This window comes from Oncorhynchus tshawytscha, unplaced genomic scaffold, assembly GCF_018296145.1.
Source record: "Oncorhynchus tshawytscha isolate Ot180627B unplaced genomic scaffold, Otsh_v2.0 Un_scaffold_2590_pilon_pilon, whole genome shotgun sequence".
In the NCBI taxonomy this organism is placed as follows: Eukaryota; Metazoa; Chordata; class Actinopteri; order Salmoniformes; family Salmonidae; genus Oncorhynchus; species Oncorhynchus tshawytscha.
In genome coordinates, this window is record NW_024609800.1 from 171437 (window position 1) to 191647 (window position 20211).

Sequence of the window (20211 nt, forward strand, 5' to 3'; positions counted from 1 at the left end):
CTGACCTCCATCCATCCACCTCCTGACCTCCATCCACCTGACCTCCCTGAACCTCCATCCACCTCCGACCTCCCTGAACCTCCATCCACCTCCGACCTCCCTGAACCTCCATCCACCTCCGACCTCCCTGAACCTCCATCCACCTCCGACCTCCCTGAACCTCCATCCACCTCCGACCTCCCTGCCAGCCTTTATTGTATTTAACACTCACCTGTAAACTCCACTGACTGACCTGTCACTAAGCTCTTCCCACTAAGCTTTCATCCAACCAATCAATCAGTTCCCGACTACCTCTGGAGGTGGTACTATGGACACAGCAGGACTACCTCCTCTGGAGGAGGTCAGGAAGATCTGATCACAATCCCTTTTTAAATTGTCTATACCTGTCTAGAAATGTGGCCTAAATCAGAATATGGCCAAGATCAGGACGCATGTTAGCAGCAGGTGTAAACAGGGATCAGTTCTCTCCACGGGCTCCCAAGTGGCACAGCGGTCCAAGGCGCTGCGTCTCAGTGCAAGAGGCGTCACTACAGACCCTTGTTCAATTCCAGGCTGTATCACAACCGGTTGTGATTGGGAGTCCCATAGGGCGGTGCACAATTTGCCCAGCGTCCTCCTGGTTAGGGTTTGGCCAGTGTCGTTGTAAATAAGACTTTGTTCTTAACTGACTTGCCTAGTTAAATAAAGATAAAATAATGTAGCCAAGCAGTGAACCACTGTTTGACATCAGTGACACCCTGTGTAGAGCTATGGCATTGCAAGCCACATCCAATCTCCAAATTAGTGAAGAATAAATCTCACCACGGCACGTCTTGAAAACACATCTTTACTGCGTTTTTAAAGTAGTACAGACATTTTGACATCTTAGCCCACAGTGTTGGGCTTGAGAGATGGATAATAACCAAAAATTCAAGACTTGTATCTTCCGGGTAGCTGCCCAGGTGGACAGTGTTGGTTGGTTGTACTGTTTCTGTTAAAAAGGTAGAGTTCAGGTGATGGGGTTGCCATGGTTATGTCATCGCCAGCGTCCCAGCGCTGCTCTCCAGTAATGCCCATCGCCATCCCATATTTCCACACCTCTAGAGAAGACCCACACCTGTTACCAGGTGCACTAGGCTCCAACCTGGTTGAACCCCCCTCCCACCCCGACCTCCAGGCCCCTCCATAAGGCCCTCTTCCCTGGCCGATGGGGCCCCAGATAGAGAAGCCCATCAGGACAGGTTGTCAATGTTGGCCAGGAAGCGCTGGGCCCACCACTCATCCAGATCGATGGGAACAAAGTCTGGGGACGGGGAAAAGAAGAGAGTTAGAGGAGGCCTCAAACATTGGGTTATGGTGTGGCAGCATTTTATTTTATTTATTTTACCTTTATTTAACCAGGCAAGTTGAGAACAAGTTCTCATTTACATTGCGACCTGGCCAAGATAAAGCAAAGCAGTTCGACAGATGTGACACAGAGTTACACATGGAGTAAAACAAACATACAGTCAGTAATACAGTATAAACAAGTCTATATACAATGTGAGCAAATGAGGTGAGAAGGGAGGTAAAGGCAAAAAAAAGGCCATGGTGGCAAAGTAAATACCAAGTAAAACACTGGAATGGTAGTTTTGCAATGGAAGAATGTGCAAAGTAGAAATAAAAATAATAGGGTGCAAAGGAGCTAATAAATTAATTAATTAAAATTAAATACAGTTGGGAAAGAGGTAGTTGTTTGGGCTAAATTATAGGTGGGCATGTACAGGTGCAGTAATCAGCTGCTCTGACAGTTGGTGCTTAAAGCTGAAGGGAGATAAGTGTTTCCAGTTTCAGAGATTTTTGTATTTCGTTCCAGTCATTGGCAGCAGAGAACTGGAAGGAGAGGCGGCCAAAGAAAGAATTGGTTTTTGACTAGAGAGATATACCTGCTGGACACATACAGGTGGGAGATGCTATGGTGACCAGCGAGCTGAGATAAGGGGGAACCTAGCAGGGTCTTGTAGATGACATGGAGCCAGTGGGTTTTGAGGGCCATCAACGAGAGCGTACCCAATGGTGGGTAGTATGGGGCTTTGGTGACAAAACGGATTGCACTGTGATAGACTGCATCCAATTTGTTGAGTAGGGTATTGGAGGCTATTTTGTAAATGACATCGCCAAAGTCGAGGATTGGTAGGATGGTCAGTTTTACACGGGTATGTTTGGCAGCATGAGTGAAGGATGCTTTGTTGCGAAATAGGAAGCCAATTCTAGATTTAACTTTGGATTGGAGATGTTTGATATGGGTCTGGAAGGAGAGTTTGGTCTAACCAGACACCTAAGTATTTGTAGTTGTACTGTTTCTGTTAAAAAGTCAGAGTTCAGAGTAGTGATGTTGGACAGGCGGGGGTGCCGATCGGTTGAAGAGCATGCCTTGTATTTAAGAGCAATTGGAGGCCACGGAAGGAGAGTTGTATGGCATTGAAGCTTGCCCACAGTGTCCAAAGAATCCCAAGTTACAGAACGTCTCGTAGAGGTGGATCAGAAGACTCACCAGCAGCAAGAGCGACCTCATTGATGTATACAGAGAAGAGAGTCGGTCCAAATTGAACCCTGTGGCACCCCCATAGAGACTGCCAGAGGTCCGGACAGCAGACCCTCCCCACTGAACTCTATCAGAGAAGTACCTGAACCAGGCGAGGCAATCATTTGAGAAACCAAGGCCGAGTCTTCCGATGAGGATGGGTGATTGACAGAGAAAGCCCCATCAGGACGTCTGCAGGTAATGTTTCAATGTTGATATCAGGACCTTGAGCGTGGCTGAGGTGCACCCATGACCAGCTCAACCAGATCAGAGAAGGTATGGGAACAAAGTCTGTTTGTTGACTTGGGAAGACCTTAGAAAGCAAGGATAGATATAGGTCTTAGCAGTTTGGGGAGGCCTTTCAGGGGGAACATTGGGCTTTATCTTTGGTCTGGCAGCATTAACAAGTGGACCTCAACTTTTTGTAGGGTGATGATGTGAACAAAGGTTAGAAGCACATTATTGGAACTGGTCAAACAGATGGTGACTATTTTAAACTAAAGTAAGAATTCAGTGGTGAAATGACTTAAGGTCCAATGTTTTTATCTCAATATTAAGTCATTTCTGGGTAATAATTAAGTACTTTACTGTGACTGTTTCCAATTAGAATGGTCGAAGAGAAACAAAAATAGCTTCTTAGCAAAGAGCAATTTCACAAGCAAGAATTTTGCTAGGACTGTCTGGGAGATTCTGAGTAGGGAATGGAAAACTGAAAACGAGCTGTTATTGGCAGAGGTGTGGGACTCTTTCTTATTGGTCTATTAACTAATTTACCACCTGGTGATGTCATCAGGCAGGCCAAAACAAGCAGTCTTTTCTCATCATTTTCACAATTTCAACTGCACTGGGCCTTTAAGACCACGAACAGTGACAACTCCGAGGTCATATCAGAACTTTCCCAGTCAATTAACTCCAATATGACTTTCCCAGTCAATGAACTCCAATATGACTTTCCCAGTCAATGAACTCCAATATGACTTTCCCAGTCAATGAACTCCAATATGACTTTCCCAGTCAATGAACTCCAATATGACTTTCCCAGTCAATGAACTCCAATATGACTTTCCCAGTCAATGAACTCCAATATGACTTTCCCAATATAACTTCTGAATGTTCCCAAATATGACTTCCCAAAACGCCTCTACACATTGCTAAGAATGAAGACATGATGACTGACTCAACCCTACATCACACTGGTTTATGTGGTGGCAGTGCTGTGACAGCCCTAACACACACGCAGATGTGACCTTCTGTCCAGGTGACCAAAAGAAGGTGCATCTTTCCATTGGGTGTGAAAAGCATGGGGGGTATGGACAGATGAAGTGGTTTAGTGTCAAGGAAATGTACTGAGGGGGAGAGAATGGAGAACAGATTACAGTGAATGAGTGTTTAAGGGATGAGACTGAAGGACGAAGGTAGACTCAGGTCAGGACTCACTCTTCAAGGCTGGGTTGGGGCTGGGGTTGGTGTCTGAATACTGCACTGGTCCCTGAGCACTGGCACTTCCTGTCTCATCACTGGCTCCTCCCTCCTCCGCCAGCTGCACTACCTCCTGCCAGGCTGCAACAGCAACACACAGACACAACCTGGATACATGCAGCCTTCAGTAGAAATGAATGTAGGTTCCTTGGGTTTTCTTAGAAATCTATAGATTGTTCTTAAACATGCTTTAGTTTAACATTGCGAATACTATCAGGAGAAACAAAGTCAAAATACTACCAGGAGAAACAAAGAAGAAGAAAACAATATCAAAATACTTCTAGGAGAAACAAAGAAGAAGAAAACAATATCAAAATACTACCAGGAGAAACAAAGAAGAAGAAAACAATATAAAAGCAGACAGTCATATAGTTGAAATTGGTAAACATAAAATGGGGGGAAACTCACCGTAAGAGTCAGTCAGGTTGAAACATTTTGCAGCTTAAAAGGTGTAAAAAGGAAATAACCTTTGAACAAAAGTAGTCCTGCCACCACACCCACAGTGTAAGGTCCAGTAGGGTGAATTTGACAAAGCATGCCGCGTTTTAAACTACATTTTAAATAATGCACTCTGTCATGTGGATTTATGAGCGTTCAGTCCACTGGCACTAATGACCAATGTTATCTCACTAGTCTAAATGTTTCAGGTACTAATGTAAAAAATCATAAGTCAAAATGAACCCCTATTGGGGAATGAATGACTGCATAAATGAATGAATGATGAAGGCAAGTTTGAATTACTATCATTTGAATTAAACATGCTCATAGTGAAGGCAAGATGGAGCTACCATGTTAACGATCCAATCCTTTCACATCTATGATAGGCACCTTTCACCATATGGACCTTCACATGACTTCCAAGGGTTGAACCAACATGTTGTTTTATAATGTTACAAGTAACTGGGTGCAACTGTAGTGGCCTAAAATGTGTATTTACTGGTTGCAGTCCTCATTTCTAGAACCTCTCTGTAGAAAGCCTAGTAAGAGCAGGGCCTACGTTTTGTCCTTGTCCACTCTGACCAAGGTTATGTAGTTAATGTGCTGCCATTGCAAACGTTCAGTAGGAACGACCTCGTGTGTCACATGGGCAAGGGAGGAATGACTTAACAAGTTACACATGCTGGGTAGGTTAGGGTTAATGTTGAAATACAGTCATTGAGCTTACTGTGTAGAGCTCCACTTAGGCACAAAAACATACTTGTGTCTTCATTCAATTACACTGCAGATTCACGCAGTGATTATCAACACATATTTCTAGAAGCCATTGTGTACTACCTTCATTGGGGGCACAGTAGATCATTTACACACAGACAGACAGACGGACAGATGGACGGACAGACGGCTGGCTGGCAGAGGGCTTCAATTTGGGTGTGAGGGTAGTAGAATTCCAGCCAGCTGTGCCTGCTATCACTGGTATCAGTGTCAGTGCAGCTGTGATGCTGAGCCTGGGAGGGGAGGCCAACTCCTTGTCCAACCCTGACCCTCACCTTGCCTGTAGTTGGGTGGGAGAACACTGGGAGGGAGTGGTAGAGGAGAGGTCCTACTGTCACCTCTAAAGGGACACTAGACAGAAAGGAGATGATTTGGACACTACTCAGACTGTAGATGAGGTGAATACTAATAGTATGGTAATATTATGTTTACCATGGCCCACATTCATGTTGACTGAGAACATGGCTGACCATGTTGAAAGAGAAACACACATTCTTTGTAAAGTGGGTTGTAGGCGCAAGATCGGATCCCAGAGGCCCATTGTCCATAGAAGTCCTCAGTCACAACCATATTAAGTGTACTCATGGGTGTACTGTCAAAGTCAAATTGCCAATGTTTGAGGGGCTTGGTCCATTCTATAAATTGTATTTCTATGGTCTCTCACTCCTTTACCTTCATAGATAAACTTGACATTCTCCTGGTGTGCAGAAGTGAAGCCCTCGTTGGGCTGGGGGTCCACCTGTAGAAGAGCTGCTGGGGTGTTGTGGTACTTCTTCCCATTCAGGCGGTTAAACACTATCTTGGGTGCAGGAGAGCTGCGCGACAAAAAAAAGATGGACTTAAAATAAATCAACAAGTTTTTAATGTTTAAGTCTACACACAATATACCTATAGACCTGTAGTAAATATGACATGATGAAATGTTCTCCAAATAGAGTTTCTTAGGCATGTTTGCTACTGTAGTTAAGGCGTCATAAAGTACTCTGACTCTGCTCTCTCTCAATCATTCATTCATGACAAATGAATGAAAATGTATGCTTCACTCAGAGCAAGGACTAGCTAGATAGGAAGTCATCCACCTGAACCACATCGTTACCATACCTTCGAACACAGTACGGTTTCTATGGTGATAACGAAAGCCCACACGATAAGAATGCAGTATTTTTATTTGATTTAGTTGACCTTTATTTAACAGTATGGAGGATGGATATGTCGCAGATTGTGCTTCTCTCTACTCTACTCGATCAGGACCAAATTAGTGAAATATTGCTAAAGATATGATAAACGCCTTATTGTTGATGTTTATTTGAAAGGGGTTATCTTGAAACGTAGTAAACATGTGTGAGTAGACAGCAGAGAGCAGCTACCAAGCTAGCATGTTGCTCAGTAGCATGTTGCTCAGTAGCATGTTGCTCAGTAGCATGTTGCTCAGCTAGCATGTTGCTCAGTAGCATGTTGCTCAGCTAGCATGTTGCTCAGTAGCATGTTGCTCAGCTAGCATGTTGCTCAGCTAGCATGTTGCTCAGCTAGCATGTTGCTCAGCTAGCATGTTGCTCAGTAGCATGTTGCTCAGTAGCATGTTGCTCAGCTAGCATGTTGCTCAGCTAGCATGCACGTGTTGGGACTAGACAGTGACAACAAACGCTCGTCAGTGACCTTGCTTCCCACACACAAGGTCGTTTCACGCCCCTGTTCAATGACATAAAAGCAGGTGGCTGTGGTTTGGAAAAGACCCACAACAGTGTGCCTTGTGATAGAATGTGCCCCATGGATATTAGTTTGTATAGCTAGCTTGCTACTATTACGTGCCATTACAGGCGCTCGCGCTACAACAATGTTGTAAGATGTGCATTTCTGAAACTTTAAATCTTCACGGGCTGCAGGTGAAGCTATGCCAAACATCATTACAGTACAATAATAACAGTGACACTGCCATTATATGCTAATAACACTGTTAAACCTATGTACAATGCAATAATAGTACTTACTCTGGTATAGACCAAGGCGTTTGTTTGTGCTTGAAGTCATTTATTTTGTCAATCTGCTGCGTTTGACCTCATATTAAAAAAGGGAATAGATATCAACATTGCATTGAAAAGGAAAGCGATATAAACATGTTAAGTTAACCACTGAAAACACAATGTATGTTACTGCCTCTGAATGAAGGCCATTTAATGGATTGGCATCAACATTGGCACATGCGCAAATATACACCCGTGCCACACTGTAGATGTTAACATGTAACAAGGCAGGTATCGAACCTCATAATTACAATGTATCATCACTTTGATGACAGTGTGAGCGAGAGGTCACTGACATGTTGTTACAAAAGTGTCCGAATCGGTCTCCTAGAATCCACCACACTCACCTGTTCGTCGCTGTGTGACAAGTTTGCTGGGACCTCTTGTAATTGTGTACATCATGTGCTAGCAAAATCCTAGTCAACTTCAGTATGGCACTTTGGAGTGTCCTATAGACTTCCCAGGTCGGTTATGTCAGAGGCAAATTGGGTATAGGCACAGTTTATAATTTATAAAATCTTTACAATAGTTCCTCTCGTGTAATTTATCGACGCTTCCACGATTCAAAAAACAGGTCCGTGTTTTTCCTGTTACATTGGGCAAATTCCGTTTCAAGATTATCTCTGCATTTCAACTACTAGAATCTTATGCGCTTCGAACGACTGGTGGAAACTTTTGGGATAATCTACCGCGCAACAACATAACCATGAATCAAGCTCCTCTTTTTCGGTATTTAATCATTCTAGTTGAAAACGTATCTCAAAACAAACCATTATAGATTGCTACGTTTTCCTGAGGCCCTGTGGCACGAGCTGATCGCCTTGCATCCAAGTGTGTGAAGAAGTCGGTAACTTTGGTCCTTGGGGCTGTCCGAGTCCGTACAATGTCAGATCTGATGAAACATGAGCTGTCATTGAGCTGCAAAGACACTCAACCAACGCAGCGCAAACATTTTGACATCACAACACGCCTCCCTCCGTCTTTTAAAGTGACAGTGACCAACTGACTGTATGGCAGAGGACAGGTCTGAACATAGGGGTACAGCATTGCCTCTGTCATCAACGTTGCTTTCAGATATGAACAAAAGAAGAATGTGTCCCCCCATCATGTATACACAGTGACCATACAATACAATCACATATCCACTAGAATACTCACTATTCAGCACCATTCTGCATGTAGGGGATATTTATTTTTCCAATATTTACAGTGGGCCTGCAGTAGTCACAATAAATAACATGGTTTCATAAAGGAGAAATTGTACATCATGTTTTCATTGAGAAATCAAAGATACATGTCAACAAAGAGTTGTATTTTGTACCATTGTTATATCAAGTGTCATATCGTTAATACAATATTAATGAATGTAGCATAATCTCTTAATACACAGATTTGTATTAAGATTAACTATTCAACATGGCAAATTAGCAAATTGTCTGCATTTAGTGGTGTGATGATTGGTCCAGGAGAGTATTTCTGAGATTATGGTGGTATTGTTGGTGTAGTATAGTTGTCAAATGAGGGTTGACATTGTATGATCTTGTATGAGTGTTTGCAGTAAAAACTATTCTGGTTAAAAGGGGCAACCTGAACTAGAAAATGATCTGCTATGCAGCTATATTGGACGTGTACTGTCCTGTACATTCATACTACATATTCATATTCCCTATGATAGTGAGGTCTGAGTCCGTGTACAACTACACGTTGTTAGGTAGTAGTCTAGATCTGTGTGTGTGTTGTGTGTCAGTCAGTAGTGAGGCTCACAGTCTTCCCTCAGGCTGTCAGTGATGTAGCTGATCTTCAGGACATCTTGGTAGTACTGTTTATCCACGGCCGTGTTGATGGTCCAGCCCACCACCTCCACCCCTCGCTCTGCCCAGTACTGAACATAGTCTCTGTAGAGAGGGATAGATGAGGGGAGTGGAGACCTGTTGGGTCAGTGGTCAGGGTATCATGTTTTAATACTTCAACAAACATCAATATATTATATGAATACAGACAGTATATGTTATCTGACAATAGGATACAACTGTCTCAATTTTGAACTTCCTCTGATATTAACACTCAATGATATGTGATTCAATCCATGGTCATGTTCATTAGGGCTACACTGTATGTAGTGAAACGTTTTGCTATTGAAAACAAAAATGAGAGTTTCCTGTTGAAAAAGTCCAGGTAGTGTCCCCAGTGTCAGTGTTTTATTCAGTTTTCTCCCCAATGAACACAACTCATGTAACAAACTCAGTAGGCCGAGCCACTGCTGTTAGTATTACTCACAGGGAGATGAAGTCCTTCTGCATGAGGATGGCTGAGACGCCACACAGGTTCCACAGCAGGTGATGGTGGGCCCAGTCCAGCAGCACATCCAGAACTCCCAGCCAGTAGTTTGTCCACGCTGACAGGGAACGGGGTGTTCCATCGCCATAGCGACTGAGGCTCCAGGGCCGGTGGGTCAGGGCCGTGACCACCCCAGGGTCCGCCTGACGCATCTGGAGGAGTTGACCGATGAGGAGGTCAGAGGTGGTGTTATGGTTATGAGGACAGATAACAGTCTTGTTATAACACATCCATACAGTGTGTAACAAGCCTGGACCCACACCTGTTGGACAATGGTTGTTTACAGGCCAAACATGACAATGACCGTAGGAGTTGGCAAAACAGTACAAACAGACCTGGGACCAGACTGGTGCTAAACTGCACACTATAGGAAAAACACCACTATAATGGAACAGAAGATGACTAAATGTGCACATGTCTCAATTCATATTTACAGTTTAATTTGAAGTTTTTGTGCATATAGTTGGGCTATGTTGTGTGTTACTGAGTTGAAAGGTTGTTTTCGAACAAACATAAATGTCAAATGACCAGAGATGTTACAAAGTTTACCTTGTAGATAACTTTAGGTTGAAAGGAGCAGACAATGCTGGAGTTGTAGAGGACAGGGTGTTTGTGATACATCTCCCCTAGGGCTGCAGCTGCCTGGTGGAGAGGAGGGAACATATACAGTACTTACTGTCAAACTACATGCAGTGTAACACAAATACATGTGGGCAGCAGGTGGCATAGTAACCAAAAGGTCACTGGTTTGAATTCCCAAGTCGACAAGGTGACAAATCTGCCGATGTACCATTGAGCAAGGCACTTAGCCCTAATTTGTTCCAGGAACGCCGTACTACTATGGCTGACCCTGTAAAATAACACATTTCACTGCGCTTCTCCTTTGTTTGTGACAACATGATATGTCAGGACTACTATTTGAGAAGATCCAGTCACACAAATGTCCTCTGTGGCAAAGGTCCGGATTGGTATGGTCTTTATTGGACCCAACCCCCCCCGACCTCGCGACCTCAACGTTTCACACCCCTCTTGTTAGCGGAATGAAAACATTGCAGTTTTAAAGCACATTTTCTGCACTTCTACACATTTTTCGATGTCACCTGAGTGAGTCAACAAAAATCTAAATGGGGGCCCCTGGAAGTAAAGGCTCCTGGGCACAATCTGGCCATGATAACTACAAGATCAAGATAGCCTAACTTACCTACCTAGCTAACGTGGGCTTGTTGATCAACTGGACATTTCTGAAAGGTTCTAAATAGCTCTCTCAGATCTGTCAGTGAATGGCATAACAAGAGGAAAACTAGCCATGCACCACGTTTCTAAATGGCACCTTGTGTGTTCTAATATTACAACTCTCAACTGAAAGCCAGAGTGTGTTGACCCCATTGTGGGTTCAGATCTGGACCACGTCCGTCTGTTGAGTTTGGCTGTGATATATGATGATCTTATGGTCAGCAAGTGGCATCTTATTTAAGGCCCAATGGAGTGAAAATTCTGTTTTTTCCTGTGTTTTATCATATTGTTCAACATCTGATGGAACTAACACTGTAAAAGTGTGAAAACATGTGATCAGTGTTTTTTCCTGATAGTTGCTGGTTGAAAATACAATCTACACAAGACCTTCTAATCAGCAGGTTTGCATGGATGGAAGTTTCACCTTTCCATGGTGACGACATCATGCGGTATTGGACTAAAAAAGATCAATGGAGAATCTCTATTCAAAATCATTTTTATTCCAGGATTAGGCTTAATCTGTATCTGGGAAACTGCTCCAAGACTATTTAATTGTCTTTTTGACTGCTTTGGTCCTCCATATATAATGAGGTCTGTAGGGGACTTTGGCAAATCTAACGCTTATAAAACTGTCAATATGGGGAAGGTGGAAGTATAGTGAGTCACATTGTAAGGGGGGTTGAATTCCTCTCAGACCTACTGTCTGGGGCAGCTGTGAGATTCTTTATAACCAATCTCTGTAGTAGGGATTCCTATGTTACTACCTTAAACAGCTGGGTTTAACCTGCCTTAATATCCCTATACACTCAGTTTACTACCATTTGACCTTACAGTGATGTGGTTGTCATTCCAAGTGCTGCTGGAGTGTGTATATGGGTGTTTCCCAACCCTGGTCCCTCAGTACCCCCAACAGTACACCTTCCACTTGTAGCCCTGGACAAACACACCTCATTCAACTCATTGAGGGCTTGATGATTAGTTGACAAGTTGAATCAGATGTGCTTGTCCAGGGTTACAATAAACATGTATACTGTTGGGGGTACTGGAGGACCAGGGTTGGGAAAACCTGGTGTAAACTGTAGTGAAACCTTAAGTCCTAAAGCTTTATAACAAGGCTTCTACCTGCCTAGAGAGGCCCTGTCCAGAAACAACCCCTATAGCCTACCCACTAGACACCTGGAAAGAACTGAGGATTGGAAGTGTAAGCAATATGCTAAACAATCAGAAGACAAGATGGAGACATCACCATATAACCTTTATCCAATCCCCTCACATCTCCAGTTGTATCTAGGAAGTAGGGGCTGTTCCAAGACAGGAACGATACCTTATCAGGTTGATCTTTGACATCAAAGAAGATGGTCAGCTGGTGGTTGATGCATTCCTCCACTGCCTCCTGAAGCGTTGGCACCTTCTCCCCCTTGAACTTCTCCCTGGAGACACAAAGGCCAGCGGGGACACACACGTTTGTACTGCTGCTATATTTCAGACACCACCAATAGGTCTATATCTGGCCTCGTACCATTCTATATCAATAGGTCTATATCTGGCCTCGTACCATTCTATATCAATAGGTCTATATCTGGCCTCGTACCATTCTATATCAATAGGTCTATATCTGGCCTCGTACCATTCTATATCAATAGGTCTATATCTGGCCTCGTACCATTCTATATCAATAGGTCTATATCTGGCCTCGTACCATTCTATATCAATAGGTCTATATCTGGCCTCGTACCATTCACAGTTCACACTCCCCACTAGTGTATTTTCAGTCATCCTGACTCTGTCCTGCTTGAAGTCCAACTGAACTCACCGATCACACATGGGGCCATGTTTACTAAGCGTTTGCACCAGGTACCGACCCTATCAGGGTTTCCTGGCAGAAGCACTAACTTGTGTTCTTTTTAGATCTGCTAACACTGAAGGCGTAACATTCAGGTCAGGGTCATGTTCATTAGGCTATACAACTGAAAATGTTTTGCAACAGAAAACAAAAACAAGCATTTGTTATTGATCCCTCCCTGTTTCAGCCCATTTCCTGCCTAATGAATATGACCCAGGAGTTCAATGCTTTTGGACCAGGCCCTAACCTCCCCTCCCCTGCCAAGCCCACCCGAGCCTGTGTTTGCCCGTGGCGTCCAGCGTCCTGAGCTCTGCCAGACGCAGCGTGCCCACCGCTCCCGTCCCGTTGGTGGTGCGGTCCACCGTCTCATCGTGCATCAGCACTGCCTCTCCATCTGCAGTGAAGCCCAAGTCCAGCTCCACCCCTGTGGCTCCATTCCTGCTGGCCTAGAGGACAGGAGAGGAGGATGAAGCAGGGGGAGGAGGAAGGGATGGAGAGGTGTGTGGAGAAAGACGGGAGAGATATAGATCTGAAATGGATAGACAGACAGAGTAGGGGAGACGGAGCAGCAGGCTATTAAACCAACTGGGATTGTACTGATCTAGTAGGCCTAGATATTAGCCAAAATATGTTTCAAATTAAAGAGTAGATACAAAAATAATGTTCCAGACACTCTAAACTATAACTAACCATGGCAAAATAAGTTAACAAGCTCTCCCTCTGCATGGATCTTGGGCAACATTTAGTAAACCCCCTGATAATATGAAACAATGTCTCAGTACAGACAATGGACGTCATATGCCTTTCATCGGCCTCTGCTCACTTCACCTGCTGCCCCTAAATCAAATCATTATAGCCTAGTAAGCCTACTCATCATTTTATTTGCAGCTACAGCATTACGTAGGTCAGACAGGGTAGATAACTGATACTTTGTCCTTGATTCACCTCTCGGATCGCTGCAATGGTGTTCTCCGGAGCATCGTGTCCCCCTGCCCGGTGCGCAACAACCGGGACGCCGGCGCTCGCAAGGCCAGTGGGCCGCAGCACCTGACTTGCCTGGTCAGCCGGCACTTGTGGGAACCGAAACATCACGATAAAGACGTAAATGGATGCGGTGACAGCCGATGCTCCAATCGCGCTCCTGGTCCCGAATAGAACCAGCAGAAATACCGCTGAGAAATAAACTTCGTCTCCAATTTGTAACATCGTTTAGAAGCGTTGATTAAAATGTCTCCAATGATAAAATCAATACACTGTCACTGTTCTCAATCCTCATTTATTTGATCGATCTACTTGATCACCGAATGATAGTTCCTTGCTGGTGTGAGATTCCAAGTTGAGACCGAGATGCATGCGCTTAGGTAACTACCAGACACAGCAAAAAAGAGTTCAATTACGCATAATTCCAGACACAGCCGACTCACTGCTCCAGCTTCACAAAATAAAAACACACCATATTATATTGCGATGGGATGTTGCAGAATCCGAGATTTGAAAGGAGAGAGCATCAGTCGGTTTCTAGTTCATAGTACACACCGATCTAGAGGTCGTTGCTATGGAGTAGAGACGAGAGAGAGAGGTACCACGCTCACACTGTACTCGAGATAGCTGCAGTCTGAGCCATAGAAATACAATAGAATAGAATGACAGAAATATATTATATTTCTATGGCTCTGGAGAGTTTCTGACTGTGGCTATGCACTCATCTATAGATACTGAACATTACACTGAGTGGCCAGGTTATTAGGTACACCACCCTGTTCACAAAAATGGTTCACTCCTACAGATGAGTCATGTGGCCGTGGTATATAAACAGTGGCGACCAGTTTATTCAGGGTAGGTGCACATTTTTAGCACCCCCCCCTAAAAAAATACAAAAAATACATATCTTTATAAATAAATATATTTTTGCCTGTTTTGCATGTTATTTTAGCGTTAATACTTGTCACATATCAGTTTGCAAACAATGTAAAAAAAAATATATATATCATTCAGTTAATAAAGCCGCATACACACATGGTCTCTTTTTTGTTTTCTTGAGTAAGGCAGCTCCAAATTGCAGGTTTCAGCCTAGCTCAGTGCTTTCTGTGGTGGTGAGGTGAGCCAGCAGAAAATAGGAGCATTGCGCCGTGATTGGCTCAGTGTTCTGTCACTCATGAAGTATAACATCCTTAGGAAGGGTAGACATCCAAAATTTCAGCCCTTTGGGTCCTGCCATATAGTTGTATTACAAGTGCCCTTCAAAGAAGGCTCAAGGTCATTGGACACAGATACAATGATTTAAAATTATGTCTTATGTACAGTAGCTTTGATTGGATGGATCATGTCAACATCTTACTTTCAGAGTCTTAGCTAGCAGTCATCATCATGAATCAAGTCGACAATCTACTGGCAAATCCTTTTTAATCCTTGTCATATGAAGGGAAATTATAGATAAAACGTATCGGTGCTCATCGACCATAAAGATTACACAACTAATTGGAAATCCCAAATTCAACAATGACTCGTTTGGAAGGAATCAGTGGCTAACTGCAAGCACTGCAAAGAAACCACAAACGTTAGCCAGCTATTCAATGGAGTTCCCACCATAAATCCAGAGAATGCCAGACTTTGATGACAAAATGTGTCCACAAAGGGCCGCTGCGCCACCGTCACAAGGTAAGTCCAAAAATGTCTTGTATGTTGCTGCATTAATGATGTAATATGCAAGGGACATAGTATTACTTTCTTAGCTACAGTAAACATACGTGTATGTTGTGTAGTAAGCTGTTAGTAGCCCATGTGCCTCACCCTAATAATTTGATCTATTTTCACCAAAGCGGTTTTGTAAACACATCGTTTGTGGCCGCATGTGCAAATTCAGCACACACAACATTCTATAATAGAAGTGTGTTATTTGACGTGTCAAATTAAAAGCTAATTTAACACCTCAAATAGTGTTATATGATGTGTTTTTTTTTTACACGCAAATAACCAAACAGCATTCAATGTGCCTCACCCTAATAATTTGGTCTATTTTCACCTCTTATTTTCGCCTACAGTTCTAACCTGGTGATGCACATGCAGCCTATAACCTGTTTTAGAAAAATGTAATCATTGAATATTGTAAGAGCTTTCATTGTAGGTTTATATGCCCCCTTTATTTATCCTACGGTTCTGACTTGTTGTACAGAGAGAATACTGTAAGAACGGTCCATGTTCTGAATTCTGTCTTTGTACATTTCAAAAGTGCTGAACAAATAGTTATATTGACTACGTCCGTCGTCCGCTCGCTCATTAATGTCTTAATTGAAATTACGGATTGTCTCTTATTCGCTTGTCGTCCCCTTATGCCATAGTTTGTACATCACAATTGTCATTAGAAACCCCATTTGTTTAAGCAAGTCAGCCATATCAGCTATGTTTAAAAAAATAAATATTAAAGGCAGTAAATGAGACTGAATGAGCTGTTTCGCTGCCAGACAAGGATCCGCTGAAAGCCAGGTGTAGCAGAGTTAAGGTGTTGGGACTCTGCTGTTGGGACAGCTTTATGTAGGCCCTAACAGTTTGTGGGCACCGTGTGTCACCGTTATAGTGCAATTCATGTATTGTCTAGTGTTGTATGTGTAGTGGCTTTGCTGGAATGCATCACACTTTTTTTAGTTTTGCCCCACCAAGATTTACATGCTAAAATTGCCACTGTATATAAAGAATGCAGACAGGCATTGAGGCATTCAGTTACTGTTTGATTGAACTTTAGAATGGGCAAAACAAGTGACTTTGAGCGTGGTTTGATCGTTGGTGCCAGGCACGCCAATTCCAGCATCTCAGAAACGTCGGGCCTCCTGGGATTTTTATGCATGACAGTCTAGGGTTTACCGGAGAATGGTGCGAAAAAACTAAAATACATCTAGTCAGCGGCAGTCCTGAAGGAAAAAACAGCTTGTTTTTGAGAGTTCGAAGGAGAATGTCAAGAATCGCGCAAGCTAACGGGCAAATAATGGTGCAGTACAACACTGGCGTGCAGAACAGCATCTCAGAACGCACAACTCGTTGGTCCTTGTCACAGATGGGCTATTGCAGCAGACGAACATGCCGGGTTCCACTCCTATCAGCTAAAAACAAGAAGAAGTGGCTGGACAATTGAGGAGTGGAAAAACATTGCCTGATCTGCCAAATCCCAGTTCCTGTTTTATCATGCTGACAGCAGAGTCAGGATTTTGCGTAAGCAGCGTGAGTCCATGGCCCCATCCTGCCTGGTGTCAACGGTACAGGCTGGTGGCGGAGGTGTAATGTTGTGGGGAATGTTTTCCTGGCACATGTTAGGTCCCTTGATACCAATTGAGCAATGTTTCCATTCCCCAAAGAATTTCTGCTGTTCTGTAAGCAAAGGGGTGTCTGACCCGGTACTAAATGGATGTACTTAATAAACTGGCCACTGAGTATATGTCACAAATAAAAGGTTTTTAGAACCCTGCATGACAACGTGAATGCCCCTCCCCTGTATGCCATTTGGAACACTAGTGTGACCACACATTACAAAAGAAAGCAAACCACAGTGCACTTAGTGAAAATGTATTATATTTATCAAAGATTAACAGTCAATTCAGTCTAGAAATCAAGGCACAACAGAATGAAATAACAATCAACATTGAGAAACCAATTAAAAAGCATAGTAACGAACAAACAAAATCACAGAGTACAACCATGTGTTCTGGGGTAGATTTGAAAAAGGGTAACAGTTTTGAGCTCTAAGAGAACCTAAGCAGTTGGACAATATTCTTGTTGTACAGGGTAAAACAAATAGACACCTGCCTTAGAGCTGTTAGATACATAGATACAATGTGTCAAGTCATATCTCGGGATGCCCATATCATTGCATCACTCTCTTAGTGACCGCTGTGTGTGTATATACTGTATGTGTGTGTGTGAGAGAGAGTCCATGCCGGACATGACCATTTGTGAGAGTTGCAGTTCCAGGTTTACTTTTCTTGGTTTGCCATAGAAATATAATCTATATGATGTCTAGATTATATACAGATATAGGATCTTCATTTGACCAGTATTGTCACATCAGTAGATCTTTCCAGTACTATGCAACTCTACACCGTATCCTTGCGTAGAGAGTGGATGTGCTGGAGCAGTTGGTCACAGTAGACAGGGGTGCGCTGTTTGCCCCTCACGGCTTCCACTTCCTGCTTAAGGAGGGCTGGGTGGACGCCACTGCCCGTCTTCAGGACCTCTGGACACACAGACAGACATGAGACAGTCAGGGGTTAAGTGGAAATGGACACACAAATAAGTGACAGTAGATTCTCTCACACACACACACACACACACACACACACACACACACACGTCGACTACCTTGAGGAACTCCACACAAATGAATTCAACACAATAACAAAGTCAAGATATTGGGGTGGATTATTGTCACTAGCTGCAATCATTCATTGGAAATTAATAATTTGATTCAATGTAATTGTATTTATGAGGACTGACAGTGAAGAAACCACCAGAGAATATTTGCAACTATACATTGATTTTAATAGTAATTTTTGGCAGCATTTCTGTACTTGTTACTTTTGTACACAATACCGTTCTCAGTCTGAGTGATTGACAAGGGAGATGTCCAATGGAACAGAGTTACCACAATCAATATTACCACCGGGGTTGAAGAAGGCAGAGTTATTACAATCAATATTACCACCGGGGTTGAAGAAGGCAGAGTTATTACAATCAATATTACCACCGGGGTTGAAGAAGGCAGAGTTATTACAATCAATATTACCACCGGGGTTGAAGAAGGCAGAGTTTTTTTCAGTGAAGTCACATCCAGTGAAACAGAAGATAAGACCTGTTCTCCACATTGCAAAATGAGACATTGCCCTCCTCATAATCAACAAACACCCCCACCTTCTTGGGCTTCTCTCTCGGGTGGAGGCAGATCGAAGGTGATGTAGAGACCTGGTACCCAATGTAATGCAGACCCAAAACCCAAAATCCATTATCCAGTTCAGTAACAACATATTGTTCCTGTTGATGGACTGCCTGGCCAATCCCATCCATTGAAATTGTTGCAACCCCTATTACTAGCCTATTCAACCTCTCTTTCGTATCGCCTGAGATCCCCAAAGACTGGAAAGCTGCCGCGGTCATCCCCCTCTTCAAAGCGGGTGAGACTCTAGACCCAAACTGTTATAGGCCAATATCCATCCTGCCCTGCCTTTCTAAAATCCACGAAAGCCAAGTTAACAAACAGATCAGCGACCATTTCGAATCGCACCGTACCTTCTCCACTATGCAATCTGGTTTCCGAGCTGGTCATGGGTGCACCTCAGCCACACTCAAGGTCCTAAACAATATCATAACTGCCATCGATAAAAGACAGTACTGTGCAGCCGTCTTCATCGTCCTGGCCAAGGCTTTCGACTCCGTCAATCACCGTATTCTTATCGGCAGACTCAATAGCCTTGGTTTCTGTCGTGGAGAATCGTTTCAAAATATAACACTTACAAGAACTTGTGAATTCAATATAGGCTTTTAATACATACATATCAGAAGCCTAGATGGTCTGCGGAACACACACTTTCCCAGAGCACTGGCTCTGGTATTTATACACACACAGTATATGAGTCCATTCCATATGTTAATGAAGTTACTTCCCTCAGGTCATCGGCCTAATAACGCTTGTATCCGCTCTTGATTAGAATACAATGGTGGCAGGACCCTCTCGTGTCCTAAAATGAATTATGTCTATCTTAGCCTAAGCACTTATGTTTGTTCCTCTCTATCCAATCTTTATAATAGTGTCCTGCTCCTTCCATAATAGATCATGTATTTAAGGGTCACCTCCTCCTCTTTGCCCTTATGCACTTTAAGGCACATATGGCTTTGGCCATTACACTTATGTCTGTTTAATCTTTGGTTTCCTGTCCTCTTTCTGTTTGTGGTCTAATGTACACCTTTGCTCTACAGTATTATGTTTTACATTTCTCAAATGACTGCCTCGCCTGGTTCAATAACTACTTGTCAGATAGAGTTCAGTGTGTCAAATCGGAGGGCCTGTTGTCCGGACCTCTGGCAGTCTCTATGGGGGTGCCACAGCGTTAATTTCTCGGGCAGACTCTTTTCTCTGTATATATGAATGAAGTCGCTCTTGCTGCTGGTGATTCTCTGATCCACCTCTACGAAGACGACACCATTCTGTATACTTCTGGCTCCTCCTTGGACACTGTGTTAACAAACCTACAAACGAGCTTCAACGCCATACAACACTCCTTCCGTGGCCTCCAACTGCTTTAATGCTAGTAAAACTAAGTGTATGCTCTTCAACCGATCGCTGCCCGCACCCTCCCGTCCGACTAGCATCACTACTCTGGATGGTTCTTACTTACAATATGTGGACAACTACAAATACCTAGGTGTCTGGTTAGACTGTAAACTCGTCCTTCCAGACTCACATCAAGCATCTCCAATCCAAAATCAAATCTAAAATCGGCTGCCTATTTCGCAATAAAGCCTCCTTCACTCATGCTGCCAAACATACCCTTGTAAAACTGACA

The 20211-nt window shown here is 43.4% G+C and overlaps 3 protein-coding genes across 5 annotated transcripts in view; all 3 read right to left on the bottom strand.

Annotated features, from left to right (window-relative positions):
• Positions 1–810: 810 nt before the first annotated feature.
• Positions 811–8147, bottom strand: LOC112226268 (MAPK regulated corepressor interacting protein 2-like). Of its 2 annotated transcripts, XM_042318318.1 has the most exons (6): positions 7602–8147; positions 7222–7288; positions 5906–6048; positions 4430–4462; positions 3980–4102; positions 811–1282 (listed from the first exon to the last, which is right to left on the bottom strand). In XM_042318318.1, the coding sequence occupies exons 1-6, from the start codon at positions 7654–7656 to the stop codon at positions 1212–1214; spliced, it is 492 nt and encodes a 163-aa protein (XP_042174252.1). In that variant the 5' UTR covers positions 7657–8147; the 3' UTR covers positions 811–1211. The 2 variants fall into 2 exon arrangements, with proteins under 2 accessions (XP_042174252.1, XP_042174253.1); XM_042318319.1 differs by lacking the exon at positions 4430–4462 and having other exon boundaries at positions 7602–8139.
• Positions 8148–8427: 280 nt separating this feature from the next.
• On the bottom strand, positions 8428–14346 carry LOC112226267 (glycerophosphodiester phosphodiesterase 1-like). 2 transcript variants are annotated; one of them, XM_042318316.1, is made up of 6 exons: positions 13613–14346; positions 12938–13113; positions 12149–12254; positions 10141–10233; positions 9532–9743; positions 8428–9182 (listed from the first exon to the last, which is right to left on the bottom strand). In XM_042318316.1, exons 1-6 carry the CDS (start codon positions 13871–13873, stop codon positions 9002–9004), a joined length of 1029 nt encoding a protein of 342 aa, XP_042174250.1. In that variant the 5' UTR covers positions 13874–14346; the 3' UTR covers positions 8428–9001. The 2 variants fall into 2 exon arrangements, with proteins under 2 accessions (XP_042174250.1, XP_042174251.1); XM_042318317.1 differs by having other exon boundaries at positions 8428–9149; positions 13613–14338.
• A 2863-nt stretch (positions 14347–17209) lies between these two features.
• The window catches only part of LOC112241083 (dynein axonemal assembly factor 5), a 76628-nt gene continuing 73626 nt past the window's right edge, over positions 17210–20211 (bottom strand). Inside the window, exon 13 of the mRNA XM_042318315.1 lies at positions 17210–17888. Coding sequence (XP_042174249.1) covers positions 17749–17888 — 140 coding nt within the window. The 3' untranslated portion in view covers positions 17210–17748. The remainder of the gene's footprint in view (positions 17889–20211) is intronic.